Source organism: Platalea leucorodia, assembly GCF_965183815.1.
Source record: "Platalea leucorodia genome assembly, chromosome: 7".
Lineage (NCBI taxonomy): Eukaryota > Metazoa > Chordata > Aves > Pelecaniformes > Threskiornithidae > Platalea > Platalea leucorodia.
The window spans coordinates 14037178-14065148 of NC_138829.1; the positions used below are offsets into that span (position 1 = coordinate 14037178).

The 27971-nt window shown below is 38.8% G+C and overlaps 1 protein-coding gene across 5 annotated transcripts in view; it reads right to left on the reverse strand.

Moving 5' to 3' along the window:
* Positions 1 to 369: 369 nt before the first annotated feature.
* The window catches only part of WDR25 (WD repeat domain 25), a 72682-nt gene continuing 45080 nt past the window's right edge, over positions 370 to 27971 (reverse strand). For 4 of the 5 annotated variants that reach the window (XM_082316997.1, XM_082316998.1, XM_082316999.1 and 1 more), the window contains 4 exons: positions 24274 to 24404; positions 5753 to 5923; positions 3305 to 3445; positions 1913 to 2917 (listed from right to left, as the gene is read on the reverse strand). In XM_082316997.1, the coding sequence (XP_082173123.1) occupies positions 2696 to 2917; positions 3305 to 3445; positions 5753 to 5923; positions 24274 to 24404 (665 nt within the window). In that variant the 3' untranslated portion in view covers positions 1913 to 2695. Of the gene's footprint in view, positions 601 to 1912; positions 2918 to 3304; positions 3446 to 5752; positions 5924 to 24273; positions 24405 to 27971 lie in introns of those variants that run through there. The other variant, XM_082317000.1, reaches the window with a different exon arrangement.

The following is a 27971-nucleotide window of genomic DNA, read 5'->3' on the forward strand; positions in this document are numbered from 1 at the left end:
ATGCAGTTACTTTTCTGTACAATATGTGCAATAATTCCCAAAGACTGCTCTCTCGGACCTTTCACTCTGTCCAGCGGTGCTCTCAGCTGAGGATGAATGTGCTGAGAGCTCATTCAGATACAGAGCAGTCTTCACATAAGCTGGGGCCTCATCCAATAAGGCATTTCTACCATGAGCTCACATCTATTTCAGAGGCCTTTCTCAACACTGTATTTAATAAAATAACAGACAGATAATCTCTTGTGGAGCTAACAAGATGCATCACACAATTACAGTGCTGCCCATCCTTCATACAGACACAACTGGTTGCCAGAAGTTTTAAAGTGGCAATAGCACATTTTGAACTAAAATATCTGGAGGGAAGGACACAGAGCCACCTTCTTAGAAAATGCCGTGCAGTTGTGATTCAGCCTGCCCAGTGGCTGGCAACTACGACTTCACTTTCAGCTGAACTCCTTCTCACATGTATGAAGATCCCACGGCTTGAATTAGGAGTAACTCAGCAAATCACCCAACCTGTTGTCATTTAAAGGGTCCAGCTGGCTTGTATGCTAGAGGCACAGTCAAGAGAAGTGCAAAGTTCAGGCTCCCGTTGAACACCTAATTGCCAAACAAGGAAGCAAGAAATTAAGAACAGTCTGGGGTGAAAAAAAAAGTTACTTGTGCTACGTTGCATGGTTCACTAAAATTTAATGCCCTGTGTTAAAAGCCATCATAACTCTTGATAAGATGATTAAAACCATGCAGCCACAATATCTTGGTCTAGATTTCAAATAATATATCTGTGGATCCACAGTCTCGGTACAGGCTTATTTCTTAGTACAAGCTATAAGGAACACAAACTACAAACCAATGGAGTACATTTTGCTCATTGCTTAATTGAAATCTGCCATTAGCAAGACTTCTGAAAACTTTTCTTTGAAAAAACTGTTTTAACTGAGTATGTGAAAAATGGATAAAACTGCCTTGTATTTGTGCCAATAAGAAAAAACCAGAAGAATAAAAAGATGCTACAGCGGAAAAGTTACTATTATACACGACTTCTGGATTCCATGACAGAGACAACTTACTCAATACAATTATGCTGTGTATGTTAAAACACCTTTATGGACTAATCAGACCAAACACAAGACAAGCTTATAGCACTCACCAGAAGGTAGCACATATTTATATGGAGTCAAGGTTGGGAATACACATGGTTTATGTGATGCATAGACATATTTTTTTCAGTGATACATACATGTACACACACACACACACACACACGTATAAAATGGATAATAATTTCTAGAACCAAGCAATACAAATGCATGGAATGCAAATTTAAAATCCATTTACAAGCAATCTATACATATGTAAGTACACAGTTATGGCATAATGAATTTTCTAGTCACTGCAGAATATTCCAGCTCCTGTCTGAATGTCAAAGAACATCCCCTGCACTGAATAGCATGATGACAATTTTCTGTGTCTAAATGACACCAAGTATGGCGAAATACATGTGTGTTCACAATAAATTAGGGTAGCGTATTAATTGTTTTCCCCCCAGGTATCAATTCCATGATAGTCTTGAGTACTAACTTGTCAAGAATAACAGGAGTAAAATAGTGAAATACGGACACCATGTATAAAAAAAAAGTTTATTTTTTCATTAAAAATTTTTACAAACAAAGTTTTGCTTTGTTTATGTACAGTCATAAATGTAAGTTTAAAACTCAAGTTTAAAGATCAGGATTTCAAGAACACAAATGTATTGACTTCAAAATTAGTTTCAAGTTATCTGGCACACCTTTCCCTGGAATTCTCAGAAGGCATTTTACAATAAGTTGAGCTGGTAACAGATACCCATTTCCAAATGAAGCAGTCCCACCTGCCCTGTGATCTTCCCCCTTCTTGTGCATAGAAGCTGTTTTGCCTTGAACTACACTATTGCTTGTCTAACCCTTCAGTGACCAGGTCAGGGAGCTAAACTAGTGAAAACTAGTTTAAACTAGTGAAAAAAAATCCCAGGAAGATCAAATAAGCATTAACTGATCTGAACATCATCCTCTGTTAAATAATATGTCCTCACCAAACAAGAGGAAACGGCCTCAAGCTGCGCCAGGGCAGGTTTAGATCGGATATTAGGGAAAATTTCTTCACTGAAAGGGCAGTCAGGCATTGGAACAGGCTGCCCAGGGAAGTGGTTGAGTCCCCATCCCTGGAGGTATTTAAAAGACGTGTAGATGTGGTGCTTAGGGACATGGTTTAGTGGTGGACTTGGCAGTGTCAGGTTTACGGTTGGACTCGACAATCTTAAAGGTCTTTTCCAACCTAAATGATTCTATGATTCTATGATAAAACCTGGTTTAAGAAAGCTGCATTGAAAAGCTACATAAAACAAGCAATAATTTTCTTAAGTTTAGCTACTCAAACCAGGGTGGGGCTAGGTGAGCACCAGAAGATTGACACAAAAGGGGCAGAACTTTGTCACTAGGGCCGAAGGAGAGAGTAAGACCACTTCTTTGCTCAGCAGCTAAGTACAAGACCATGTTAACTGCATTATGAAAGCATACACTTAGAGGTCATAGAAGAAAAGACAACAGTCTCTCCTGCTTACAACACATCACAACAAAATTTCACATTGCATACCGTGGTTTATTTCCTACACCTTTGACAGACTAACAGGAGACATCCTGAAAAATAACTCTGCTTGCTATTGCCAGATCTTGATTTCTCCAGCCCAATCACATGTTGCAAGGAGCGATGGCAAGACTGGGTGAAATATTGCACTCACACAAGCTTCTTTATGTGCAGACAAAGTGCGAATAATCCTAGCTGTATGAAAGTTGTAGAAAAACACTTTGCCATCTGAACTTCCTGTCACCAAAAGTGTTCCATCTGGAGAAAATTCACAGCCCACTGCAAATCCTTCCACCTGTGAAAATCAATAACAGTGTAACTCCTGATGCTGATTAGAAAAGTTCATTGTGATATACTGAGAATTATTATAGTACAAAAAAAAAATTTGTATCTTTAAATAAATATACACTAAGGACTTCTCCAGGTGTTTATTAAGACACAGCTATAACACAAACTTATTTAATCAAGCTGTTAAGTATTCATAAAGACTTCTAATAACTATTTTCTTCACGGTGCATATGATTCAAAATAGACTGGCACACAGGAAAGCAAATGAAGCCAATTAATATCTATCACTGATTTATAATCAAACCCTATTAGCAGACATATTAAAAAGCACAGGTACTTTGCTATCTATCTTCCTTCTAGACTTGGATACTAAGTTCCCAGTGAAGAAGGATACCTTATGTCCTTCGTATCTTTTCTTTTTGTTGATTCGGTAAGGTCGCTGGGCAGAAAACAAAGCCATGTAGTTCCCATTCGTCTGAGCAACAAACATAGATTCTTTTGGGTGCAGAGTCAGACTTGGGCAAGTGTAACGCTCCTGAAAATAATTTTAAAGAAAGTTCTGTTGTATGAAACAAAAGATTTGTTCAAATGATTCAGGTTATCTTTTGGCATATTTGAAAGACCATAAAAGGCAAGGTATACATAAGGCATCTCCATAGTATACATTATATAAAGATGCTGAATTCCTTACAATCCACTGAGTCTTACACCAAGACAAATATTAAATCAATTCTCTACCCCAGTTCCCTAGATACTGACCAAAATCCCATCTCCCTTTGAACCACAATTATAGTGCAGAACAGCTGCAGAAAGGTAACTCCAACCTGACGGTACTCAATCCTCCTCTTCCTGCCCAAGGAAAGCCAAAGTTTGAATGTGAAAGTGAATCCTCTTCTCCCATATCCCCTCCTTCATAGCCATACTGTGCCTTCCATGCTACCTTGTACAGTTCTCAAATCCTCCATCCTCTCAGTTTTGGCCACGCTGACAGGAATAGAAATCGCCCCATTTAAACAGACACCTTTCCCCACCCCACTCTTATAAAAAAGAAAAAAAAAAAAAAAAAAAGGGATCATTATTAGCCTACTAAGTCAGAAGTTCCTTATAAGACTGATTTGCCATGTAGACTGCTGCTGGCTGTAAATTCATAAATATCTGCAAAAACTAATAACACTTGGCTTTACTCTAGTGCTCCTACTTAAGACTGAATTAATATTACTTTCAAACCTCTGAATGATGACTGCATCAGAAATCAACTGCTCTAGCAAGGTTTCCACCAGGTCCAAACCTCTTCTATTTTCAGCCTAACCTAAAGACACAGTGCTGAATTTTGACCCCATGAATACAAATTAAGAGACCTTTGGCTGTAGGATGCGTCTGCATGTGAAGGACATCAGGCTGATGGTGACCACTGGACACCATGGGCTATGTGATAGAGTGGGAAGAACATCAGACTGGTTTGGTTGTGTGGTTTGGAAGTGATGAACTGGGAAGGAAGTTCTGGGTATTGTAAGGTATTTGGAACAGAAACCAAAACAGGGTTAGGCAGTGTGCCTGGTTAGGAGTGTGCTCTGTGGCAGAGCACTGCATGCTTCTGGGGAGAAACTGGGTCTAATGGTAAAGGATCAGAAAGCACAACACAGTCTGCAGGAGCACTGTGCTGTTATGCTGGGTATACTGTAGCAATGGGTTATTTTAGAGCTCTTAACTATGCATTTGTTAATGCAGACAAGCAATAGATCAAGTCCTGTTGGGATCTAATCTGTTTGGAGAGCTCAGGGGTTCTCTCCCACCCTGAAGATTTCAAAGGTGAAATTCAGAGAAGTAAAGCAGAGTTTCCAAAATCACCACCAAGTTTTGTTTATTCACAGTGCAAAAAGGGGGAAAACAGTCCATTTCAGAGATGCTGTAGTTGTGAGAAGAGAGGCTGTGGGGTTTTTGTTGTTGGTTTGTTTGGCAGGGGATAAGGGAAAAAAGTTGTTTGTTTGGTTTTTACTCCTTGATACTGAACATGACTGGTCTGTACTTTATATATTCACTGCTTTTTTTTTTTTCCCCTATTGCCTATCCAAGATGTAGATACATGCAATATTGGGCAAAGACATAACTGTGGAAATTAAACATGAAACAATCCCATTAGATCATCAACTACATGTCCTTTTCAGCCAAAAAGCATCTATATACAATCCAATCATATTACATTACATAGGATATTAGACTTGGGTTTTCAAAAAAGACCCAGGGAGTTGGAATTATCTATTAACTTCCTCGGTAATCTCCTTTGAAACTGTCAGCCTTTCTAGACAATTTAGTCCATTAAAAATCTTGCCTGGATAGATTACTGAGAGAAATACTGCACCTGCACTGATAAAAGTAAATTTTGCCTCTGTGATTACGCCGTACTAGATATCTATATGCATGTATCAGGTTGCTATTACTATGTGAATATTAAACTCAATTTGTCAATAGCCCTCATTGCAGCTGATGAAAAATATATGAAAAAGTGTGGGAAAAGAAACATGGCACTATAGCAACTACTGCCATGCACCACTGGCAAGCTAGAATGACACTGCAGTGGCCTTGCCTAAATATAGCTTACATGTCAGTGAATGAGCACTGAAATGTAAATATTTTTAACACAAGTAGACCTATCAGTCTTCAAGGTCATTTTTAAGAACAAGTGTGTGTTTTTAAAATATAAAAATAAAGCAAGCCCTCAACTTACATTAAGAGTATTTTATACATCACACAACGATCTTACAGAAAATCAAAAGCTTTTTTTTACAACACTGACAAGCATGAAATACTAAATCATCCAAACAATACTAGTTGTTAATCTTACATGAAAAATCTGATTGGAGATTTTTGCAGCACTTTGGAAGTCCCATGCAATAATGGTACGATCAGCTGAGTCCCGGCTTACTGCATCTGTGCTTGTAAGAAATTCTCTTCCTTCAGGGAGAAAAAGTATATCCAATGTCTGTTGTACTGCAGCTTTGTACACTCTTAACACCTAGTGGATAAAAAAGTTTTTTATTTTTTGACAGATTAGAAGAACATGATAACTTATGTTTTCTGTTTTTGTATCAATAACTATTTCCAACAAATTATATGTTATTTTAAAATGTGAAAAAGGAACTAATTATTAAATGTTGAAGTACTAGTGTATTAAATAGCTTGTTAACGTATGTAAAGAGTCCACACACAGGAAAATTAAATGAGATAAAAGAAAGCATCAGTTTGTGCAATTTATATATTATATAAGATTCTGTTATAAATTGCCAAGGAATTAGAGTTAGATCCAGAAAGAGCTTTAGACAACACAATGTTGTGGAGTTGGGTCTACACAAACTCCCTTCTACTTTATGAACTCTTATAGACTCCCTAGAAGAGGCAAGGGAATCATTGGCAGCAGGCTGGCCAACTTGGTGAGGCGGGCTTTAAACTGAAGGACTCGGGGTCCAAAGTGGCAACGCTACGCCACTGCAACCAACTGGGGAATAAGCCAGGCCAACCAGGGCAGCAACAAATGTTCCTTAGCTGCCTCCCAAGATGAGACTCAGAAGACCAACCACCTCAAGCGTATGTATACCAATGTACACAGCCTGGGGAACAAACAGGAGTAACTGGAGCTCTGCACCCAGTCAGAAAGTTATGATATCATAGGAACAACTTAAACATGGTGGGACAATTCACATGACTGGAAGATTGCAATGGATGGCTATAGGCTGTTTCGTAAAAACAGACAGGGAAGAAGAGGGGGAGGAGTCATGCTCTATGTTAAGGAGAACCTTGAATGTATAGAAGTCAACTACGGCAATTGTGGAAGCCCTATTGAATGCCCCGGGTCAATATCAGAGGGGTTACCTCCAAGGGGGATCTTACAGTAGGCATCTGCTACCAACCTCTAAACCAAGACGATAAGGCAAACGAATCAGTATTTGGGTTGCTTAAATAAGCTTCGGGTCAACAGAACCTGCTCCTTATGGGTGACTTCAACTACCTAGACATTTGTTGGAAGAACAAGACAGCAGCTCACACATTCTCATCAAGTTCTTGGAATGCCTAAAGGACTGCTTCCTCATACAAACATTAGATGTGCCAACCAGGTATGAGGCACTGCTCAACTTGCCACTCACAAACCAAGAAAACTTGCTTTGTAATATCTCGGTTCATGATAGCCTTGGCTGCAGCAATCACCATATTGTGGAGTTTGGGATCCTGCTGAGCACGCTGAAGGTTTGTACTAAGACAAAGGTTTTAGATTTCAGAAGAGCAAACTTCAGCTCGCTCAGAGCTCAGTTGGGAGGGATTCCGTGGGAAGCTTCCATGGAGAACAAAGATGCTAGTGACTGCTGGGAGTTTTTCAAGAACACTCTCCTGGAAGCACAAAAACAGTTCCTCCCCTTTAAAGGTAAGGGAAGTAGACGGACCAAGAGACGCCCTTGGCTTAACTGGGAGCTTCTGAGTCTGCTCAAAACCAAAAGAGAAGTGAACCAGAGATGGAAAAGCGGACTAATACCCATTGAGAACTACAAGGGCATTGCTAGGGTGTGCAGACATACAATTAAAAAAGCAAAAGCTCAGCTTGAATTGAAATTGGCCAGAGATGTCAAAAACTACAAGAAAGGGTTCTTCAGGTACGTAAACAAACAGAAACAGAAGGAAAATATTGGCCCACTGTTAAAGAGGAGAGGTGAATTAGTCACCAACAACACTGAAAAGGCAGAGGTTCTCAACACTTTCTTCACCTCTGTCTTTACCAGCACTGTTGGGCCCCAGGCCTTGGGAACAAAAATCCAAGTTGATGCAAACACAGACCCACTGTCAGTGAAGAAGAAGTTGGTATGTGAACTGTTACAGGAGCGTGACCCCTACAAATCAATGGGCCCTGAAAATATCCACCCGAGGGTGTTAAGAGAGCTGGCTGACATCATCGCAAGGCCGCTCTCCATAATCTTTGAGAAGTCATGGAGATCAGGGGACATCCCAGAAGACTGGAAGAAGGCTAACATCACCCCCATCTACAAGAAGGGCTTAAAGGAGGATCCAGGAAATTATAGGCCCATCAGTCTTACTTCAGTGCCTGGGAAAGTTATGGAACGAATCCTCCTGGGGGCTATCAAAAGTCAAATGAAGCACGTGATTGAGAAAAGCCAGCACAGATTCACCAAGGGAAAATCATGCTTGACAAACCTGATTGCCTTCTACGACAAAGTAACCTGCTCGGTTGATGTAGGGCAAGCGGTGGACATCATCTACCTGGATTTCTCCAAGGCTTGATATGGTTTCCCACAGCCTCCTCCTAGAGAAACTGACGTGTTACGGTCTGGACACATGGTCTGTGTGGTGGGTGGGGAACTGGCTGACAGGCCACACCCAGAGGGTGGTGGTAAATAGCTCTTTTTCAAACTGGCAGCTGTCACAAGGGGGGTCCCCCCAGGGATCAATATTGGGCCCGATGCTGTTTAATATCTTCCTAAGTGATCTGGATGATGGGATCAAGTGTACCCTGATGAAGTTTGCTGATGATACCAAACTAAATAAGGAAGTGGACACTTTGGAACGGAGGGCCACCTGCAGGAAGACCTGGATAGGCTGGAAGAGTGGGCTAACAAGAACCTTACGAAGTTCAACAAAGACAAATGTACGGTCTTGCACCTGGGAAAACATAGTCCAGGAGTGCAGCACAGGCTGGGATCTACCCAGCTGGGGAGCAGCTCTGTGGAAAAGGGAACTGGGGGTCCCAGTGGACAACAAGCTCAGCATGAACGAACAGTGTGCTGCTGCGGCAAAGAAAGCCAACAGGATGCTGGGTTGCATCAACAAGGGCATCACAAGCAGAGACAAAGAAGTCATTATCCCACTCTACTCAGCACTTGTCGGGCCACACCTGGAATACTGTGTTCAGTTTTGGTCCCCGCTATACAAAAATGATGTGGACAGGCTGGAGAGGGTCCAGAGAAGGGCCACCAAGATGATCAAAGGACTGGGAAGCCTGCTCTATGAGGAAAGGCTGAGAGACCCGGCTTTGTTCAGCCTTGAGAAAAGAAGGCTTAGGGGAGACCTTATCACCATGTTCCAGTATTTAAAGGGTGGCTACAAAGAAGATGGAGACTACCTTTTTACAAGGAGTCACATGGAAAAGACAAGGGGTAAAGGGTACAAGTTACTGCTGGGGAGATTCCTATTGGACACAAAAGGAAAATTTTTCACAATGAGAACAATCAGCCATTGGAACAATCTCCCCAGGGAAGTGGTGGATTCCCCAACATTGGACACTTTTTAAGATTTGGCTGGACAGGTTGCTGGGCCATCTTGCCTAGATCATGCTTTTGCCAAGAAAGGCTGCACCAGGTGGTCCCTGAGGTTCCTTCCAACCTGGTATTCTGTGATTGATTCTATGATTGAACTCAGAGCATTCTGAGGATCAGTCTGAGGATCTTTCCTTCCTCCTTCCAGAACACTTCAGAAGTGTAAGTTTTGGGTCTTTTTGTTCTCAAAGTCTTCAGCTAGTTATAGAGACAGGGAAAGGAAAGTAATTAGGTTAGTGGGGATTTGGGACTTACGGGTATGAAAAGGACATGGCAAGAAGTGAATATTCTTGTTGATCATTCGGGAATTAATTGTAAATCACTGTTTATGACTGGGGATGAGTAAACTTGATGATTCAAGGCTCTCCAAAGTGACACACACAGCTGCTGTGTGTCGTTGCTTAACTTGCAAGTGGTGAGACCCTGGTGTCAGGACCATACAGTAAGGGAGCAAAAGTTGCATGCTCAGTCAGAAACTGTCTACGAGGCCAACATGGACACGCTCAGAAGAAGAATACATCATTCACCCTGCAGAAGATACCTCAATCCCATTAAGGACTCAGTCTGACACCCTCTCCTGAAAAAAAAAAGAAACCCAAGCAGAGTTTGCTCTTTTAAAGTGCTGCCAGAGACGGAAAGATGGAGGTGACAGGAGTGCTGCTGTCAAACAGTTCGGTGCTTTAAGGACTCAGCCAGGATCCTGCCTTGGTCTACAGGGATTCAGTCCCACACCTCCCACCTCATCTGCCTACCGACCATCCTGGCAAGAGGCAGTCTCTGCTGCTTCTGCTGAAGCAGAGGCTTTTTCTGTCACTGCTGAAAACGCAGGGCAGGAGGGAAAGAAAGAATCATCAATACTACAAAGCACATCTGGCTCAAGAGTAAATAATGTGGCTCACCCACTAGTTCCCATCATGTAATTAATGCATATGAACAACTTGTAAAGAAGTTTGTGATGTAAAAGGAAATACCAAAGTTCGCAAATCTTCCCAAATCAAAAACACCAGAGTTCCCAAATCTAGATCTTCTTTCAGGACTGATACCAAAGTGGGTTGGATCCAGGCAGAAATGGGTCCTCAGCCACAGGATTCAGAATATTTTAACAGCCTGTGAGTTGGAGCTTAAAAAGTAAGAGAGATTTTGAACTATTCTAAGGAATATATGAACAATTTGAATTTCCTTTCTTTCCACCTTTCTTCATGAAATTCTGCATCTATGTTGTCTACTTTGAATTTTGCAAATCAATACTTTTTCTTTCTTTTTCTCTGATTTGCCTCCAGTGAAGAGAAACTTCAAGGCAAGTGGCCAGATCAAAGCAATCCCTCTCTCTGAATATGGTGATCCTTAAAACTAGGACACTGGAAAACTGGTAGTTATAAATATCTAAATCTTTCTCTCTCCAAGATAGCTAAAACATAGCAGCCTGCACTTCCATCAGGGTTCTGAGGTTAGTCCTTCTTCTAACACCACTAGAAAAACCAACAGAGCAGAGAAAGTGCTTGAAGTATTATACTGAAATGGTTCCCAACTTTGTGAAGTGTTTCAGTGCCCACCTTATACCCTCAACGTAGCACGTGACTACTGACTTCAGGGCCCAGACCTTTTACAGATACTGTAAGCACATACATTTTGTAAAAAATAATTTTCAGGTGTTGCAGTGAAATATCCTGGATTATACCTCTGTTTTATACTTTAACCAATAAAAGAAAAATCATTTCAAATATCAAACACAACATGAGAACTTCCTGATTCTTGCCTCAAGCTCAAAATTGTATTACTGTTTGGAAATGATCAGAACTAGGTGATCCTGCTTTAGGGTAGCGATATACTAGATGATGTCCTGAGGTCCCTTCCAGCTCTGCTTCCTGTGATCTCGGCACATAGAAAGATGACAGCAGCAGCTGCTCCAATTGCTTTTCACAGGCTCTGCGAAATGTACAGTTTAGAAACGCGATGTTTGCATTCAGTGAAGAACCTCAGCCATGCAAGCACCCTACGCACCCTGTAATAACATCAACAAGATGTAAACCTGCAGACTCAAAAAACTGGCACACTTTTCAGCAATCTGCCTGCATTTTTAAGATAGTGAATATACAAATGTGTTACTTGCTCTCGTCAGATTTTTCAGCCTAGGAATCTGCATAATATACAAAGCAATTAAACTTTGTAAAGCCAAAAGTGTTATTTGCATATTTATAGCCTTGACTTTCTCTATGGAGAAATCACCATGCATAGCTATTTCTTGCAGAGTTATAAAAGGAAGTCCATAGTTCATTAGTAAAGTAGAAAATTAAGCTATTTTGTAGGAGCAAAAATAAAAAAAAAAATACAAAATATAATAGCTGCCTGGAATGAGAAACGGAAAACCATACAGAAACCTGACAGCTGTAGGAACTGCAAGAGAACTTAAATAAAGTTAAATTGAGAGGAGGGGACACAAAAGGCTTTACCACCCCGTCAGACTGAAGAAGGCAGCTACTTAGCAGCAGGCACCTTCACAGAAGTGACAAGTCCCAACCGGAGAGTTGGCAAGATCAGAGCACGGAGCAGCACCAATGTGCAGAAACAGGGACAGGGAGGCAGAAACAAAGGCCAGTTGATGCTGGGAAATGAAGAAGAACGATATAGAACAATAAATGATAATAAAGTCCCAAATGGTGATTCATGGTAGCGATTCTTTAATATTTTCTTATTTTAAAGATGAAAAACTCAGACATACTGTTTGGGTCTTCGTCTTCTAAAAAAACCCTTGTGAAATGTGTGTAGGTATGTGTACATATCCATACATACACTGTGTCCAGCACTGCTAAGGGGTTAGGGTTTAGTTTGGGGCCTTGTTTGTAACAGTTTTTGGAGCAATAGACATCTCTCAGTAAAGAACAGATTGTGAAGTTGGTAATGTGCACATACTTTTAATTTTTGCTGAAATTCTGTTGGGCTCTTACATAAACTGCCACTATCAATTCAAACATTTTCACTGCTAATCATTAAATATATTTGCTTGTCTGTTATTTAATAGGATATCTAACCAAATTACCTGTGTATCTTAGCTCTGCCACAGGAAACTGTCTTTACAAAAAATGGTACAAAAGACCATCTTTTTCTATATGTTTGATACATACCTCAGAAAAACTATGCTGTTTAATCTTCAAACCACATCCTAAGAACTGACTCAGAGAACAATAAATTAACACTTTGAATAGCAGCTGGGAACTTGATATACATAGTATTTAAATTCCCCCATAAAGATAGCTTTCAAAAATAACTAATTGCAACACCCCTGCTCAGCAAAGTACTCATAATTAAACCTGCTTTGTTCTACCTCAGACAATTAATTCATGACATGCCTGAGGAACTTGTTTGGGGAAAGCACCAGTTTCCCTACCCTGCTGGCTTTAGTTTGTTAATAACAGCTTTTGCTCTTTTTCTATTTGCAGATTTATCACCCATAAGCATTGGAAAACCACAGTCCACTTCAGGCTAAGCATTTTCTGGACATAAAAGAAATCATTTCAAAGGAAGGCCTAATAGTTTCTGGTGTCAACACAATCCAACGTAATAATAAAGCTTCTTCACTAAGGCAAGAGTTTATGGTTGCAGGCGTTCTACAAGAAAGGTAATTTAAGCAAATTAAATCAGTTTCAAACAGATTCTTATGGTTCAGGTGATTTGAAAAGCATGCTGTGATGCTGAATTCGAGGTATATATTTCAGATGAGTTCTATAATACTTCTCTGCATAAAGCACATGCAATGCCTGCTATTTTGTTTGTCAAGAAAGCTCAAAGCCTCCACACAAGCAATTCAGACACTGCTGCTCACCCCAGCTCCATGCTGGTCACCTGTAACCTACGTGCACTGCACTCTTCTAAAATCCCCTCAAACTTTATGCAAGTGATGAGAAAGAAACATGCTTTTATAGTCATTGCCCTGAGCGTCAGGAGATGTGGTCTCAAAACAAATCTAATAGGACTACAGGCAATCTGGATGGTCGTGGAAAAAACCCTTAATCAGTCAGTGCCATGGCTTCCAATCTGTAAAAATGGCCATTTTTTTTCTTGCACTTCTTGTCCTACCTTTTTAGAGTGAGTGCTTTGGCATGAAACTGCCTCTTCCTACTGGCATGTTGAGTAATTAATGCAATGGTGGACTGATTTAAGTTTCCTCGTGAAACAGTACTACACCATTACGAGTAATAAAAAGTGCGTTTTAACTTAAAACAAAGCTTATTTTGCACAAAATAGAAACTTTATCTACTGCACCGCAAGCCATTTATGTTGATCTATTCTAGAGAGTAAGGTGTTGAGGCAGACGACTACTATTTGTAGCTTTTTAGCTACATGCTCACAATAAAACCACAACCGTGTGACAAATCCAATTTAGGTCTCTGATCTCCATCTGAAAACTATAATGGCAATTTTAATCAAAACACATGGCAATATCATAGACAAGAAGATCAAGCATGCTACAGTCCTTTTAAAGTCCTTTAACATAAGACTGCTGTATTTTTCTTTATGTAATTGAAAAAAATTATTTTGCTTACATATTTTTTTCTTGTCTGTAACTGCTCTGTTTTCTGACACAGCTCAAGATTATGAAGGGGTCTTGAGAATAATTAAAAGGAAAGGGAGACTGATTAAAATGAAGTAGTGGTTGAGCTTAATCTGGTATTGGTCTATGAGACTTTAGGTACGAACAATGCACACCGTCTTTTTTAAAGTCACTTTCAGATTGCTTGAGAAGGCACAAGAATCTTGTGATGGAAAGTATCAGCCATTTATTAGGAAAAAAAAAAAATATATTTTTCCCATCAGATTTTTTATTTAGAATTATCTCCCCACCTCAAATAGGATAAGAAGTGAAATCTGTATATAGGAAACAGACAAGGCACATCTGAGATACAGAATGGCTTTTCTATGAGGAGCAATAACCAAGGACCTTTCAGTACAGAAATGAGATGACCGAGGGGAATTCGAAAGAATCAGAAAGAAAGTCTGAGCAGCATGGAGAAGGTGAATTGTTTCTTCCATTATAAGAATTTAGACTGCAAACTAGCAGGAGGCAGCTTCAAAACATGCAGAATGAGATGCTTCTTCACACAATACATATTTAAGTTGAATTCCTTGCTACAGGATGTTGAAGACGTAAAAAAATCAAGAACAACCAATGCCATAGCGTGAAAACTCAGAGAGAGCCACGAGAGACAAAGGCACTACCTGTGGTGCAGGAAGTCCCCAAACTGTAAGTGAGAAAGGCCTGGGTAACCAGTGCTGGGAATTGTGATAAAGAAGTTTGCTGTGCTTTCATATTCTTGTTTTTTAAAGGCATACTGGTCGCTGCTGGGGGTGTAAAATTTGTTTAGAAATGGGCTGAAACTGGAACAGCTATTCCTCAACAGCTTCTCACTTGAATACTCAGGCTCCAGAAGGAAGCATGTTTTGTTCCTGGCCCATTTCAGTCTCTCCAGGAGCACTGCTCCAGGAGAGACTGTATGCACAGACAGGTCTACGATTCTCATCCGCGATACCACCATATGAGGTTTCCAAACAAACACAGCAGGACGGCTCATGTATGTGATACAGCCACATAAAATGTGCCTTCACACTCAGAAAGGACCTCTGAATGTTAATATTTAAAAACAAATGCCATTATGCAAGTACAAATGTACCCCCACCATATTTCTTTGAACTTTTTGCACATAGATTCAGTAAGGATTTATCTCACTGTGAGAAGAACAAGTTTAGTTTTCTAAAGCGCTGAATAAATCATCTTATTTTAATTACATTGTTCTTCCTAATACCACCAGTACATGACAATGTATTGGCTGTTTCTATAGAAACCAGAAGTGCAAGTAGCTCCACCAATTTCTACAGCCCTTTTTCATATTTATATGCTATCCAGAGACAAATTCATTAGGTCTCCTAAATACATGCTACTTAAAATAACTGCATCTCATCTGAAAGAAATTGCAATAGCATGTTTCCAAGGAAACAAATGCACTGGACTTGCACTCTAAATTTATTAATTTTTTTAAATGTGCTTTAATGACTTAAGCTTATTTCTTTATAAACTCAAGTATGGAGAAATAGCTCAACAACATAAAGAGCATCTCTCTCATTTTTTCTTTTTAAGCATAAAGCTGTAGATGGTGGTTGCAATTTTGTAGCTAAACAATGCTTGATCCAGAGTAATAAACCAAGACAGAGAAAAAAAAAACAACTGTTGTTACTCCACCTTGGCCTCTGTTAATAATAAAAATTCTGCAGTGCATTTCTAGACTAATTTTAAAAGCTCAAAATAACTGCTTCCATCATTTTTCTAGTTAATTTGTTCTAAAGCTGATAAGACCTCAATTTCAAAAATGGAAATTTTGTGTAAATCTTCAAATCTAAGTTTTCCTTAAATTTGCCTGTCACTCCAACAGATTGACCTTGTATTCACCTTTTTTGAAACCTTCTTTATGTCCTGACAAAATTTTATTATTAATCCCAAAAGGCTGGACCTTTGTATTAATTTGTACTCTTCCCATTTCTAACAAGTCATTGCTATTTTTCCTGCACGATATTCTATTCCTTTTTTTTTATTGCTTGTGCTAGCACAATACTTTCTGTAACAAACAATTTTCAAAAATAAAATAATAAATGTCGTCTCCATTAGGAGCCATGCCTGAAGCACTTCAGTAAATTCCTTCCAGTCAGTTTCCTCTCTTGAGATCTCCCCTTTAGCTAGTTTTCTCATTTTACAATACCTAGGTTAGTCCCTACCTTCTCCAGCGTCTCTAATTGCTCTATCAAAGTCCAAAATTGTAGAATGACACCAAGTAAGCTTCACACAATCAACCTTCACTTAACTCCCATCATTTATTCTTCTTTATAATTAATTTATTCCTATAGCTGTAACTAATCTTTCCTTCAAAGTCTGTGTCAGGTCATACTACTGGGTCTCCACTGCTTGATACCCTTCCTCTCTTTCCCTCCTTATTTAACATAAGCAGTGGATTTGCATTTATGGAGGTCTAAGAGCTTCAAATGTTGCTTAAAGATCAGAGCCACAGCCCTGTTGCCTTCTCCTCATTCCCTCTCCAGATTACTGCATGGTGCTTCGTCAGGACTTGCTGTTCTGACAGCTATAGCAGATAGCTCTTGCCAAAGCTCAGTGGTTTATGAGATAGGACATATGAACATCAACAGACAAGTGATCAAAAACAGCCTACATCCAACAGCTGAATAAATTATTCTTCTATTTTTAACAGCGTCCAAAAAAATGTTAGTGATCTCCCTACCTTTAGAGTTCCTTGCATTTCCGTATGCACATGACAAAGAACCGGTTCCTGAACGCTTACAAAATGTTAAGAGTTTCATCAATCAAAGCAGAATGTAAATAAAAGGTAAAATATGCAAAACTCAAAAATAATTATATGGATACATTTAGAAAATTTAAATGAAAACATTCAGATGCAAGTTCTTGAGTGCTGTATCTCCTTTCAGCAGAGCTAATAGAATCCCTGCTTTACACTATGCAAACCTTGCTGACACGTGTAAATAAATCTTCTCAATTCAGTTTGACAATTCACTCATGATATAAGGAACTTTAGCTCCTTTAAAAGCATTATCAGTACAAGACAGTTACAGTTCTAGTCTTGTTCTGATATTACATCTGTGTAAGCTTAGAAACCCAAACTAAAAAGAAAAAAATTATCTGTAGTCATATTTTCATTTATGAACACAATAAAGTCCTTACTCCTGAGCTAAAGGATACAAGTCTCAACCCTTTGTTCTCTTTGGAATTTCAAGGAATATTAAAATTTCAGGTAGAATAAGTGGTTGGAATATATATTGCCTCCTGTCTGAAAAGCTAATGTAGATCAGCCAAAATGGAGAGTGACTGTGTAATTCAACTGGTTTGTGCCGAACATCTTAACAAATTCTTCCACAGCTCAGAGAAAGGAAATACTTCAAAAATACATAACTACTTTAAGGTCTCAGTGTTATTGCACAATTCTTTTTACAGGGCATTTTACAGGGTTTTTCTAGGTTCAGCTCCGAGGTCCAAAGATCCCATGGGGGCTGTTCAATATGATGCTCTCTCCTTGGTCGACACTGCAGAGATTTTTTTTTTTTTTTTTTTAAACATAGCAGCTCACTTCCAAATTTTCTGGTCTTTTCATAAAGTCTCTATAAACATTCTCCAAATGTTTCATAAATTTAATCAATCTGTTATACAGCAATATAAGATCTCCAGAATAATCTCTTCACCAGAGAGACAAAACTGGGTTTAACACAAACAAAAAGAAATACCACTATAATAAATCTCTACATGCTATTCAACTGCCTCTTTTATTCTTTTTTTTTCAGGCTTTGATTACTTGTCTCTGTAATTTTGAGATGCCTGTATACTTTACATTTCACTGAGCCGTTAACAAGCTGTCCCATCCATTCATTTCTCTGAAGTATATTGCTTAGCTTTATCTTGAAGATTTTAACTCCCTTATTGTTCTTTCATTCTTTATCTTGCTCAATACCCAATGCTACATTTGAAATAATTTTGCCTATTTGCTCAACACAACAGGGATAGCAATAAATGTCTTTCAACATTCCTCCTTGTTTTTTTTTTGATATCTGCCTTTCTGATTAATAGCTCATTGTACATTTCTCAATGTTTTAGTAGCTGAAAGGCTGCCTCAAACCTATCTTCATACATTTTTTCTGGGACTTAGAAATCCAATTTTTATACCACATTCAATACATGAATAAATATTACTAATTTATGCTCATAAATTTATGCTCCTGTTAAAATTAGTTGCCCATCAAAATCAAAGCGAGATTTCAGAAGTACTAATTTGGAAAAATACCACTATCAGCTTTTCTATGTCATTTTCAATCAAGAGAAAGCACCAGTGTGGCACACTGGCATAAAGAAGCCCGTTTCAACCACTGCATATGTATGTGTAATTGGACAATATTTTTGTTATTAGTCATTCTCTCTATCTCTGTGATGCTTAATGCTTTTGCTCTGAATTTCCACCAAAATTCTCTCATTTCCTGAAATACAATTATCATTTTGCCTCACATAGTTAAATTTAAGATGTGCAAGCGGATAGCCTGTTAAAACACATGAATGACCTCTGAAACTGAATTACCAGTGAATGCTGAAATTGAGTTTTCAATGTGCAGTGAGTAACAAGATTCAAGCTCTTGATTTAGGGTGCTCACTCTGTTGACAAAATATGCTGCAAAGCCTGAAAAGGCTATTAGGAGTATGATGATGGGAAAAAAAAAAGAATGATTACTTCACCCACACATGGTTCCAAGCTGAATGACAGGTTAACACACTTGAAAGAACAGGAAAATCTTGTAATGTACTAGGATGAAAGCACTTGAAAGATATTAAGATTGTTTGCGTCAAAACTGAAATGAAGTGGCAAGAGGCCTCAGACATCTATTACAGTTAAGAGCAAATAGCACTTGTTAGAACAGGACAAATTTCAAAATACTGGCCAGGACACTTTATCCAATCTTGAACATGGCCTTAACTGTGTAAGATGGAAAAGATAGAAAGCATCCTGTTTTTATCTTGTGAACAAAGATAACAATATAAGCTGAAAGCAGGAATACCTGAACAATCCATTGAAATCCCCCAAACTAGGGACAAACAGACATGAGATACTCATGATATTGATGATTCATGCCTAACCAGCTGTCGTGGTTTAACCCCAGCCAGCAACTAAGCACCACACAGCCACTCGCTCACTCCCCCCTGGTGGGAAGGGAGAGAGAATTGGAAGAGTACCAGTGAGAAAACTCGTGGGTTGAGATAAAGACAGTTTAATAGGTAAAGCAGAAGCCACGTGCGCAAGCAAAGCAAAACAAGGAATTCATTCACTGCTTCCCATGGGCAGGCAGGTGTTCAGCCATCGCCAGGACAGCAGGGCTCCATCACACATAACGGTTACTTGGGAAGACAAATGCCATCACTCTGAACGTCCCCCCCTTCCTTCTTCTTCCCCCAGCTCTATATGCTGAGCATGGCGTCATATGGTATGGAACAGCCCTTTGGTCAGTTGGGGTCAGCTGTCCCGGCTGTGCCCCCTCCCAGCTTCTTGTGCACCCCCAGCCCACTCGCTGCTGGGGTGGGGTGAGGAGCAGAAAAGGCCTTGACTCTGTGTAAGCACTGCTCAGCAATAACTAAACGTGCCTGGGTTATCAACACTGTTTCCAGCACAAATCCAAAACATAGCCCCATACCAGCTACTATGAAGAAAATTAACTCTACCCTAGCCAAAACCAGCACACCAACATACTGTTCCGTGGCTGAAAGTTTGAAATGTAACTATGTTATTTTGCAGTAATGATGCATAGGTGATACTAGCCATTCTGCAAGAAGAAGCCATAAGCAATGAAATCAGAGTTTGATACTTTTCCCCTTTTCTCCACTCAGCTATGACCTTCCATATTCACTCAGTACACACACAGAATTCTTCAAATTTTAAAACCAAGACAAATGTAGGTGTCTAACAGTCTACACCCATTACTGAGCTGCAGCTATGTTAGACGGGGGGGGGGGGAATCAAAGGATAATAGAAGCTCTCACCCCCTTTTTAGAAATGTAAGAGAGTAAGAAAGTAAACCACACTGCTGCTTTAAACAATCACAGTACATACAAAATTACAGTTTTCAAATGAGCAAATATGTCAAAAAAACAGACAAAGATCAATATCTGTTACCAGGCTAAACCCACACCTTCCACTTTCTAAGGTGATTAGACACTGCTCGTTATTAAAATTAATATTCCTCATATGCTACTTAATTGGCCAGTTTTCCAACCAATGAAGTTCTACATGAATATAATTGTTTCCTAATGAACAAAGCAGGTAACAGCTTCTAAAAGCTTCCAGACAGAACCCAGTACAGGATCTGTACAAAAGAAATAGGCTGGGGTTTTTGTTTTCCCAAACCTAAACCCTTTCCTATTTTACATGTCAGAATACGCATTCATTCACTTATTTATTCTCTCAGAAATTAAATTATTTCCTTGTAATATGATGGGATGTTTCCCTTGACTCTTCATTAGCATTAGCTTATGGAAACAGAGTTACACACAATCTTTCTAAGCACTGGAATGTCCTGCAGGTACAGGAACAACCACTGTGTGCATTCCTCAGTGATGGACAGCTCTTTAAGGCAGGTTCCAAGGCTGGAGCTTCAGCACTGCAAAAATGAGTGCATGGTTAGTCATAGAGATAAAAATGCATTATTCTGCTAGTCTCATTTTTGCTGTATGTAGCATCCTTGCCACAGAATGCACTGCCTTTTGAGAAATCACATCATAAGATGGGATCAAAGGATGTCACAGCATGCAATGTTGTGACATATTGCACACAACAGCAATACACTCAGTCAAAAAGAAAAAATTCATAATGTAACAATCTTGAGTACCAGCTACTTCAGCAAGAGTGTTAAAAGCAGATAGGGAATGGCCCATGGAAAGACAAATACCTCATTGCGCTCATTTGAAAGAGGCACCACACCCAGATCAGTAAGCAAGGAGGCAAAAAACCACAGCTGGGCAGAATAGCATAAAGATTCAAACAGTATTTTATTGTATCTTATAAAGATAATATACTCCCTAATTAGTAGAAAACATGAGGGCTGTTTTAGACTGAATGTATAGTCAAATTAATAAAATGTTAATTATTCATGTTCCTCTTCTACATAGATACAAACTGTTTTTACGGTGTCTGTCCTCTGGAAATGAACCATAGATGTCACCTAAAGCGTTCACTACTGGCTCTGCATGCAGACACACACGCAGCTTATATGTCATCCCCTGCAACCTATGCAAAGGTGATCCCAAGCATAACTGTTCTCTCCTTAACTGTGCAGTGGTAAAGTACTGAAAACTGCAGTTTTCCTCTGCAATTTTGCCAGATGGAGTTTACACAAAAGTTACTATGTCAGAACATCACCTCAAGCCAGGCTGCTGGTAGTGAGAATTACAGAAGATATGAATGGGTGGACTATTAAAGTCTACAGTTTATCAGTATGGGTGTGCTCCTTTGCCTTCTTACAATGCCTTTTACAAAGGCCAATACTTCACAAATTGCACATTGCCCCTTCCCTTTTCATCTTCTACTGCACCCTCCATCTCAACACATTTGTCTGCTCCTCACTGCAATAATGCCTCATGTAAACTATGCCAGACATATCAACTGACAGTTTGGCTGTGGTTGAGCTGAGGCGCCAGAATTTGAAACCCAACAGGAAGGAGCTGCTTTAAGAGATGAACACACTTAGCGTTTTCTTTGCTTGGAATAAAATACTGCTTGATACCTTGTCTGGTACAAAGAGAAAGCACTACTCAAACTCCGAAATGTCACAAGGGGGAAAAACCACCAAGAACAGCATTTTTCAAGCCATTTGTCTTGGTGCCACCATAACACCATTCAAAGATAAAATCAAAATACAGACATTGGCAGACATACTGACAATAAGAGAGCATCAGACTCAGGAGATTACTCAGAACTAACTTATCTAGCACAAGCATTAACATCTGTTATTTAGCCCTTTAATTCTACTTGAGTCAATGCCAATTTTCCATTGTCCTCAGGTCTTGTCATCACAATCTCTGGTATCAGAATTGCTGCAAAAAAATCTTGTTCAAGCATAACCCTTGAACTGTAAATATCCATTGTAAATGAATCTTCTATTTCCTTGAAACTGAAGTGCCTTCTCCACTATCAATATTTGAGATTGTCTCCTACCATCTATGAAAGTTTTCTAACCACATTCTTCCATAACTGTATCCAACAGTAAGCTACTCTTCCAGACAGGCACATTTTTGCAACGTGCCACTTTGGTCATTTGTTACTATAGAACAGGATCACTTATCATTTTCCATCTGTAGAGACTGGGCACCTTAGACACATGCAAGCTGGAGGTACTGCCATTTTTGGCATGAACATGCTCATCAAACGGAGTTGATTTCAAATCTAGAGAAAAATTATCTTTACAGGATTCTCGGAAATAGTCACTCAAAGACATACACAGACATAAAATCCATCATAAAGAAACTACAGGGGGTGAAAGAAAGAATGTCTCTGGCTTTGTACACAACTAGACTATCATTTGACTTTGTGTACAACTACAATATTGTTTACAGAAAAGCTTATTGCATCAAGTCAGAAAATCTCAGAAAGAATGTTTTGCCACCTACATCTGCCATCTTCTCTTTGACTAGGACCAAATATCTCAAATTTTGACAATACAGTCAACAATCTTTAAGCCTTAAAAAGATTATACCCGTTTAGTGTTCCTGAACTACATTTTAAAGGAAATTCAGCCCACCATGACATACATTGTCTTCTCTATGTTAAAAAGGACAGCTAAGTTCAATTACAGACTGCACCTCCTCCCCACAATGAAGGTCTACTGTTATGAGAATCTCAAGAAAGAACAATTGTATTCCCTACTTCATTTGCATGCTATGAAACCACTGCCTCTGCCGTTCAGGAGAGAAGACTTCTATTAGTCTTTCTTCTCCAGCCCCCTGCCAGAAAAAACGTAATGGTTTTGTTCTACAGTAAATTTACAGGGTAACCTCTGATCACCTGGAACAAACACCCTTTGAACTGGTACTATTTATTTGTGTGATACATATTTTTATGTTCTATAAGTTGCCTATGCTAAAGACAGTATACCAAAATCACTTACTGACAACACCAGAATACTGTATATCAGTGCAAGGCAGTGGGAGGGAGGGAAGAGTTACTATGGGAAATCTCATAACTTTTAAAAAAGTTACATAGGTATTCTTTATCATAAGTATTTACAATTTTGGCAATCTAAAACTAGAATCTTCCTTCATAGAATTATGCTTTGAGTATCTTTTCATATCCTTATCAAGGAAAACTAGCCATCATACAAGCATGATGGATGGAGTAAATCCCGTCAAACTTTTTACGAAGGTTTTCATGCTGACACTGTAACTCTGAAACTCACAGAAAAATTATTTTCAGAATAGCCTCAGACTTGGCAGTCTTGATATGCACTTACTAAAGTTTTTCTTTTAAGAACTTATTCGTGTGAGGGAAGCCTGCAATATAGATCCTACACAATTAAATTCTTGTCTCACACATCAGTGACAAATTCAAAAGGAACAACCACAGCACAGGAATTAGATTGTTAATTGCACAATAATAATGTGTTTCCTGAATAGAGCAACTCCCATAACTATTTCAGAACCCTCGTTAGAGCCCTCATACCTTAAATGTATCTGCCTACATCTCTCACCTATTATTCTTAGTACATCAAAGTACAGAGACAAAGTTTGGATAAGCAATCTTATCTTTTTCAGATCCCTTCTGTCACCCTCAAGAGCAAACAGATGGCTAACTACAATGAGTAGGATCTACCCACATAGAAATTCAAAGGAAAACAAAGAACTACTCACTTTACAGTCACTGCTGCTCTTTGAGCTGTTCCGTACATGAGGCTGTCGGCTTGCCTTACGCTTCCACTGGCAGAGTGCAGCTCTGGTCTTACCTGAGCTCTGAATGGCAGCTGGAAGCACACAGTTCTTCATGGTTCAGGATAAAGTAAAGGCAGAGGCTATACATGCCTCTCTGTGGCCCTTCATGAATGTAAAGTTACTCCAGGCTTCTACACGAAAGCTGCAGGCACAAGCATCCTGACCCACATGTAACAGCTTGAAGAACAAGTTAGCTGTACTGTTTGCTAGTACACAACTGCCTTTTTCACAATCCTGAAGTGAGCTATTGGCTTTATTTAATTCAACTATATGTTACTCATATTTACATAAACAAAAAAAAAAAAAAAAAGAAATCACATTTGTGTTCAATGTTCCTTTTCGTGCTTCAAAAACTTTACAGAGGTTCATATCGACAAATGGCAACATAATTAATGACAAATGCAAAATACTTCAGAATAACATTTCATTGAAAGACCAGTACATCTAGCAGCTTAGTAATGCACAGCACATCCAACCTAGGAACCATTCTAAAAAAGAAAAAGAAAAAAAAAAGATTTCCATTACCTTAGAAGTCCTTATATCCCAAGCCTTAACTTCCGGGCTGAATCCTCCACAAATGAAAATATTTGACTCTGTAGGGTGGAACTTCAGTGTGCTGATTCTAAATTCATTTTTGCTGCTAAATATCTGCTTCCCTAAAACAAAGTGAGAAGTGGAGATTAAAATTTGAGCTGAAGACAACATATATTTGCATTTCAACCTAGTTTCAAAAATATCAAGGTTGTCAAAGGTGAATATGTTTATATCAACACATTTCAAGTATCTGGGGCTACTCTGATTTACTGAAAATACAAGACTGAACTCACTAATTTCTATCCACGTGAAATTGCCCCTGCACCACTGACTGTTTCCTACTGAAAGGAGAGAACAAGTGGTTTCACATACTAAGGAGAGGAGCTTCACCAAGGTCCCAGTTCCATTGACACGCAGGACTAAATCTACAAATGTAATGGTTGAATGTTTCCCTACAGAGAAGCCATAGTCTCTCTTTGACTGGGATAAAAATAACTAGAACAAAACATTGTCTGTATAGAAATACCATGTCCCAAACTATACTACAACTCTTGAGTTGTTTACTTATCTTTCTGTGAAGGTAGGAGTGAAACTTCATCTTGAAAGTAGGAACTAATTTGCATACCATCATATGAAGGCAATAGCTGTTCCCATGGATACGCTGTTCCCAACATTTAATTGTGTACACTAATCTCCACAGGATCCTGTGGTTAGTATCAATTGGATTGTCGACACTTTCGAAGGCAACAGAATTCAGCTAGGTTAATTTATAGGACTTTTCCACAGTCTGCTGCTTCCTTTCGTCCCAACAAATTCATGATATTAATGTACATTCACTGAAATGTAATTTTTGGAACAGCAGCATGGACCAAGAGAAATACATTTGCTCAGTTTCACAATTTCAACTGTGCTTTATATTCTACACATCACATATAAAGATGTGCATTAAATAAAGTTACTGCTTTAAGCCACAGTGAAGAAAGTACTGCAGAAGTAAAATACTATGACAAAAGCTTCTTAAAATATTAATTAATCTACATTTTCAGCAAGTGAGAGTTGTCTTAAGACAACTTTCTTGAACAACTGAAAATACTTTGAGCTAAAAACATTAGTGACAGATATAAATACTTCCTGTTAGGTGAACAGTACTGAAAATCATTCATATAGATATTTTTTTATGCTTATTTCATGATTTGGAGCCAATTTATTTGATTTCATCATCAGTTCCATTTCCTCATCTGCTGAACTCAACTTACACAGTGAAGAGGCTAAGACTTGTCAAATTATTTATTTATTCATTTTAAAGAAGAGGAGAGAGATTTTTAGTTCATCACTCATGCTCTTCAAGCTAGCAGGGGCAGGGAAAATACATGGCAGGGAGCCTAAGGGAGGGTTGAGTGTTGTTCTACGTGAACTCTGGTTTTTGTGGGGCTTTTTTGTTCTTTTTAAAAAGATTCTTCACCAATTACCCATGCAAGATCTAAATGGCCTCTCTGTCACTACTGAGTGAAAGACTTAATTTAGTCCATAAGTTCCTTCCACAAAAAGAGAAAAAAGTCATAATGGCAGCAGAGATTCTCTCTACAAGTCCTGTGCAACAGTGACCATCTCTCACCATGGGAGCTTTCAGTATCCCAACATCTACAGAAGAAGGAAAAAAAAAAAAAAAAAAGACTCCACAGGGAAGGAAGAAAGTATTAAAATCATCAGTTATAGGAGCAACAAGATATTGCTCTCATGTATGCCACTACCAGGCATCGTTTGCAGGCTTTAGAAAAACCACATACACATGCATCTTATTCTCATCCACAGCACTTGAGAAAATACTGAATTTCCCCATAAGTCAGTTTAATAAGCACTTAGCTCCCAAAGGAATTTGGTTCCTACTAGTACCTATTTTAATAAACACTCTGGGAGTATAATCAGCAAGTTTTCAATGGTACCACAGCCAGAAATTAGCAAAAATGCAGCCTACCTGTACTAATCCTGTCAAACAGCTTTATAAAGGACGCATCAAGTGGTCATTATGCTCCATAAAGTGTGTTGTCCAAATGGCATTAAACATATAAATAAGTGATCCAGTAGAACTCATCATCTAACTTTCCGACAAAGATTAATTAATTGACTTTACTAAAATATGTTTTTACATCCATAAGACTTCTGCTTTTTCTATAATGCTTTTTCTATAATAAATATATTTTTATATATAAATATATTTTTATACTTCTGCTTTTTCTATAATAAATATATTTTTCTTGCCATTGTGCTCTCTAGCCTAAGACATGAGAAGTCAGGTAAAACACAATCAAAAAAGATGTGCACTAAATTCAAGATGCATTTCATCTACTAACTCCAAGATCTGTTGCCCTTTCCACAGAAAGAAGACTGACTTAACACAATTTGTTATTAATTAGTCCACCTTTCAGTCTCATCCCCAGCTATTTTCAAGTAATTCATTCATTTGCTCAATATTTTCTCCAGAACCTAAAAATTCTCTAATTCCCTACTCCATCTCCCCCTGTTTTAAAATAGAAGTGGGCACTGCATTTGCCATTTTCTTGTCTTCTAGAGTCTGTTATTTATCCAAAAGCTCTCATAGCACTGAGATCATTACAGTGTAATTCTATGAATTCTACATTATAGTGTAATACTAAATAAAATTAATGCAAACAACTTGACCATCTTATTCATGTCTATACTCTCTACCCCCCTTCCTTTTCCTATTTTAACCCATTTTATGCAGATATTAACCATGCTAGCTTTTTGACTGGTCTGAGGAGCAACCAGGATATATTAATTTTAAAAGCTCAGGCTCTCCAATTAATACTTTGAAATACAACCCTCTACTCTCTCTCTCATTCTCCCCCCCTCCCCCCCACATGAAATTCAATCAAATGTCTCTTTTTGGAAGCTCAGTAAACAGTGTTCTGAAGAGTTTGGTGTTATTAGATGCATACATGAATTTCATTCTACTGCCATGTCACAGAAAACGAGAAAAAGGCTGGAATGTAGAAAAGAAGAGCATGGAAGCAAAGGAGCAGCAGAAAACATACCCAAAAGGGGAGGATCACAACAGTACAGGAAGGAAACCCTCCTATTGCTAGAACTGAAATTTATGCACAATACACAGAATCTAAATCAGACTGCTTGCCATACAAACACGCCTGAACCCAGCAAAATGAACTTTCCTAACATTTATATGAATACATCCCTTAAACCCTTCCCTTTTAGGTATTAGGACTGCAGGGCTGAAGTGCTGAGGCACGTTCTCTGCACAGTTATGAAACCTCTAGCACCGTAAATCTTTCAGAACCTCAGAAACTTAGGAAAAATATCCATCTGAGAGATGGAACAGATCACTGCGGAAGATGATGTGGGGCAAAATAGCTCATGCCATTCCGGTACATTAAAACAATTAATTCAACTCTCAGCCCCTTTCCGGATGAACTTTATTTAGTGTGTTTTACTACTATGAGCAGAATTTGCTGCTTCCCATGCCGTAACTGTGCTGTGACAAAACCCAGCCCCATGGCTTGGGAAATCCAGCTTCAGTGTTTGCTGGAGACCCTACTCCACCTTTCTGGAAGTCGGTATTTACAGTTATATAGATTTTTGTCTACGATTATTCAGTTTATTGACATTAAGCATTCAACTTTTGGGGGCTTTATTTTAGATATTGCAAAAGATGT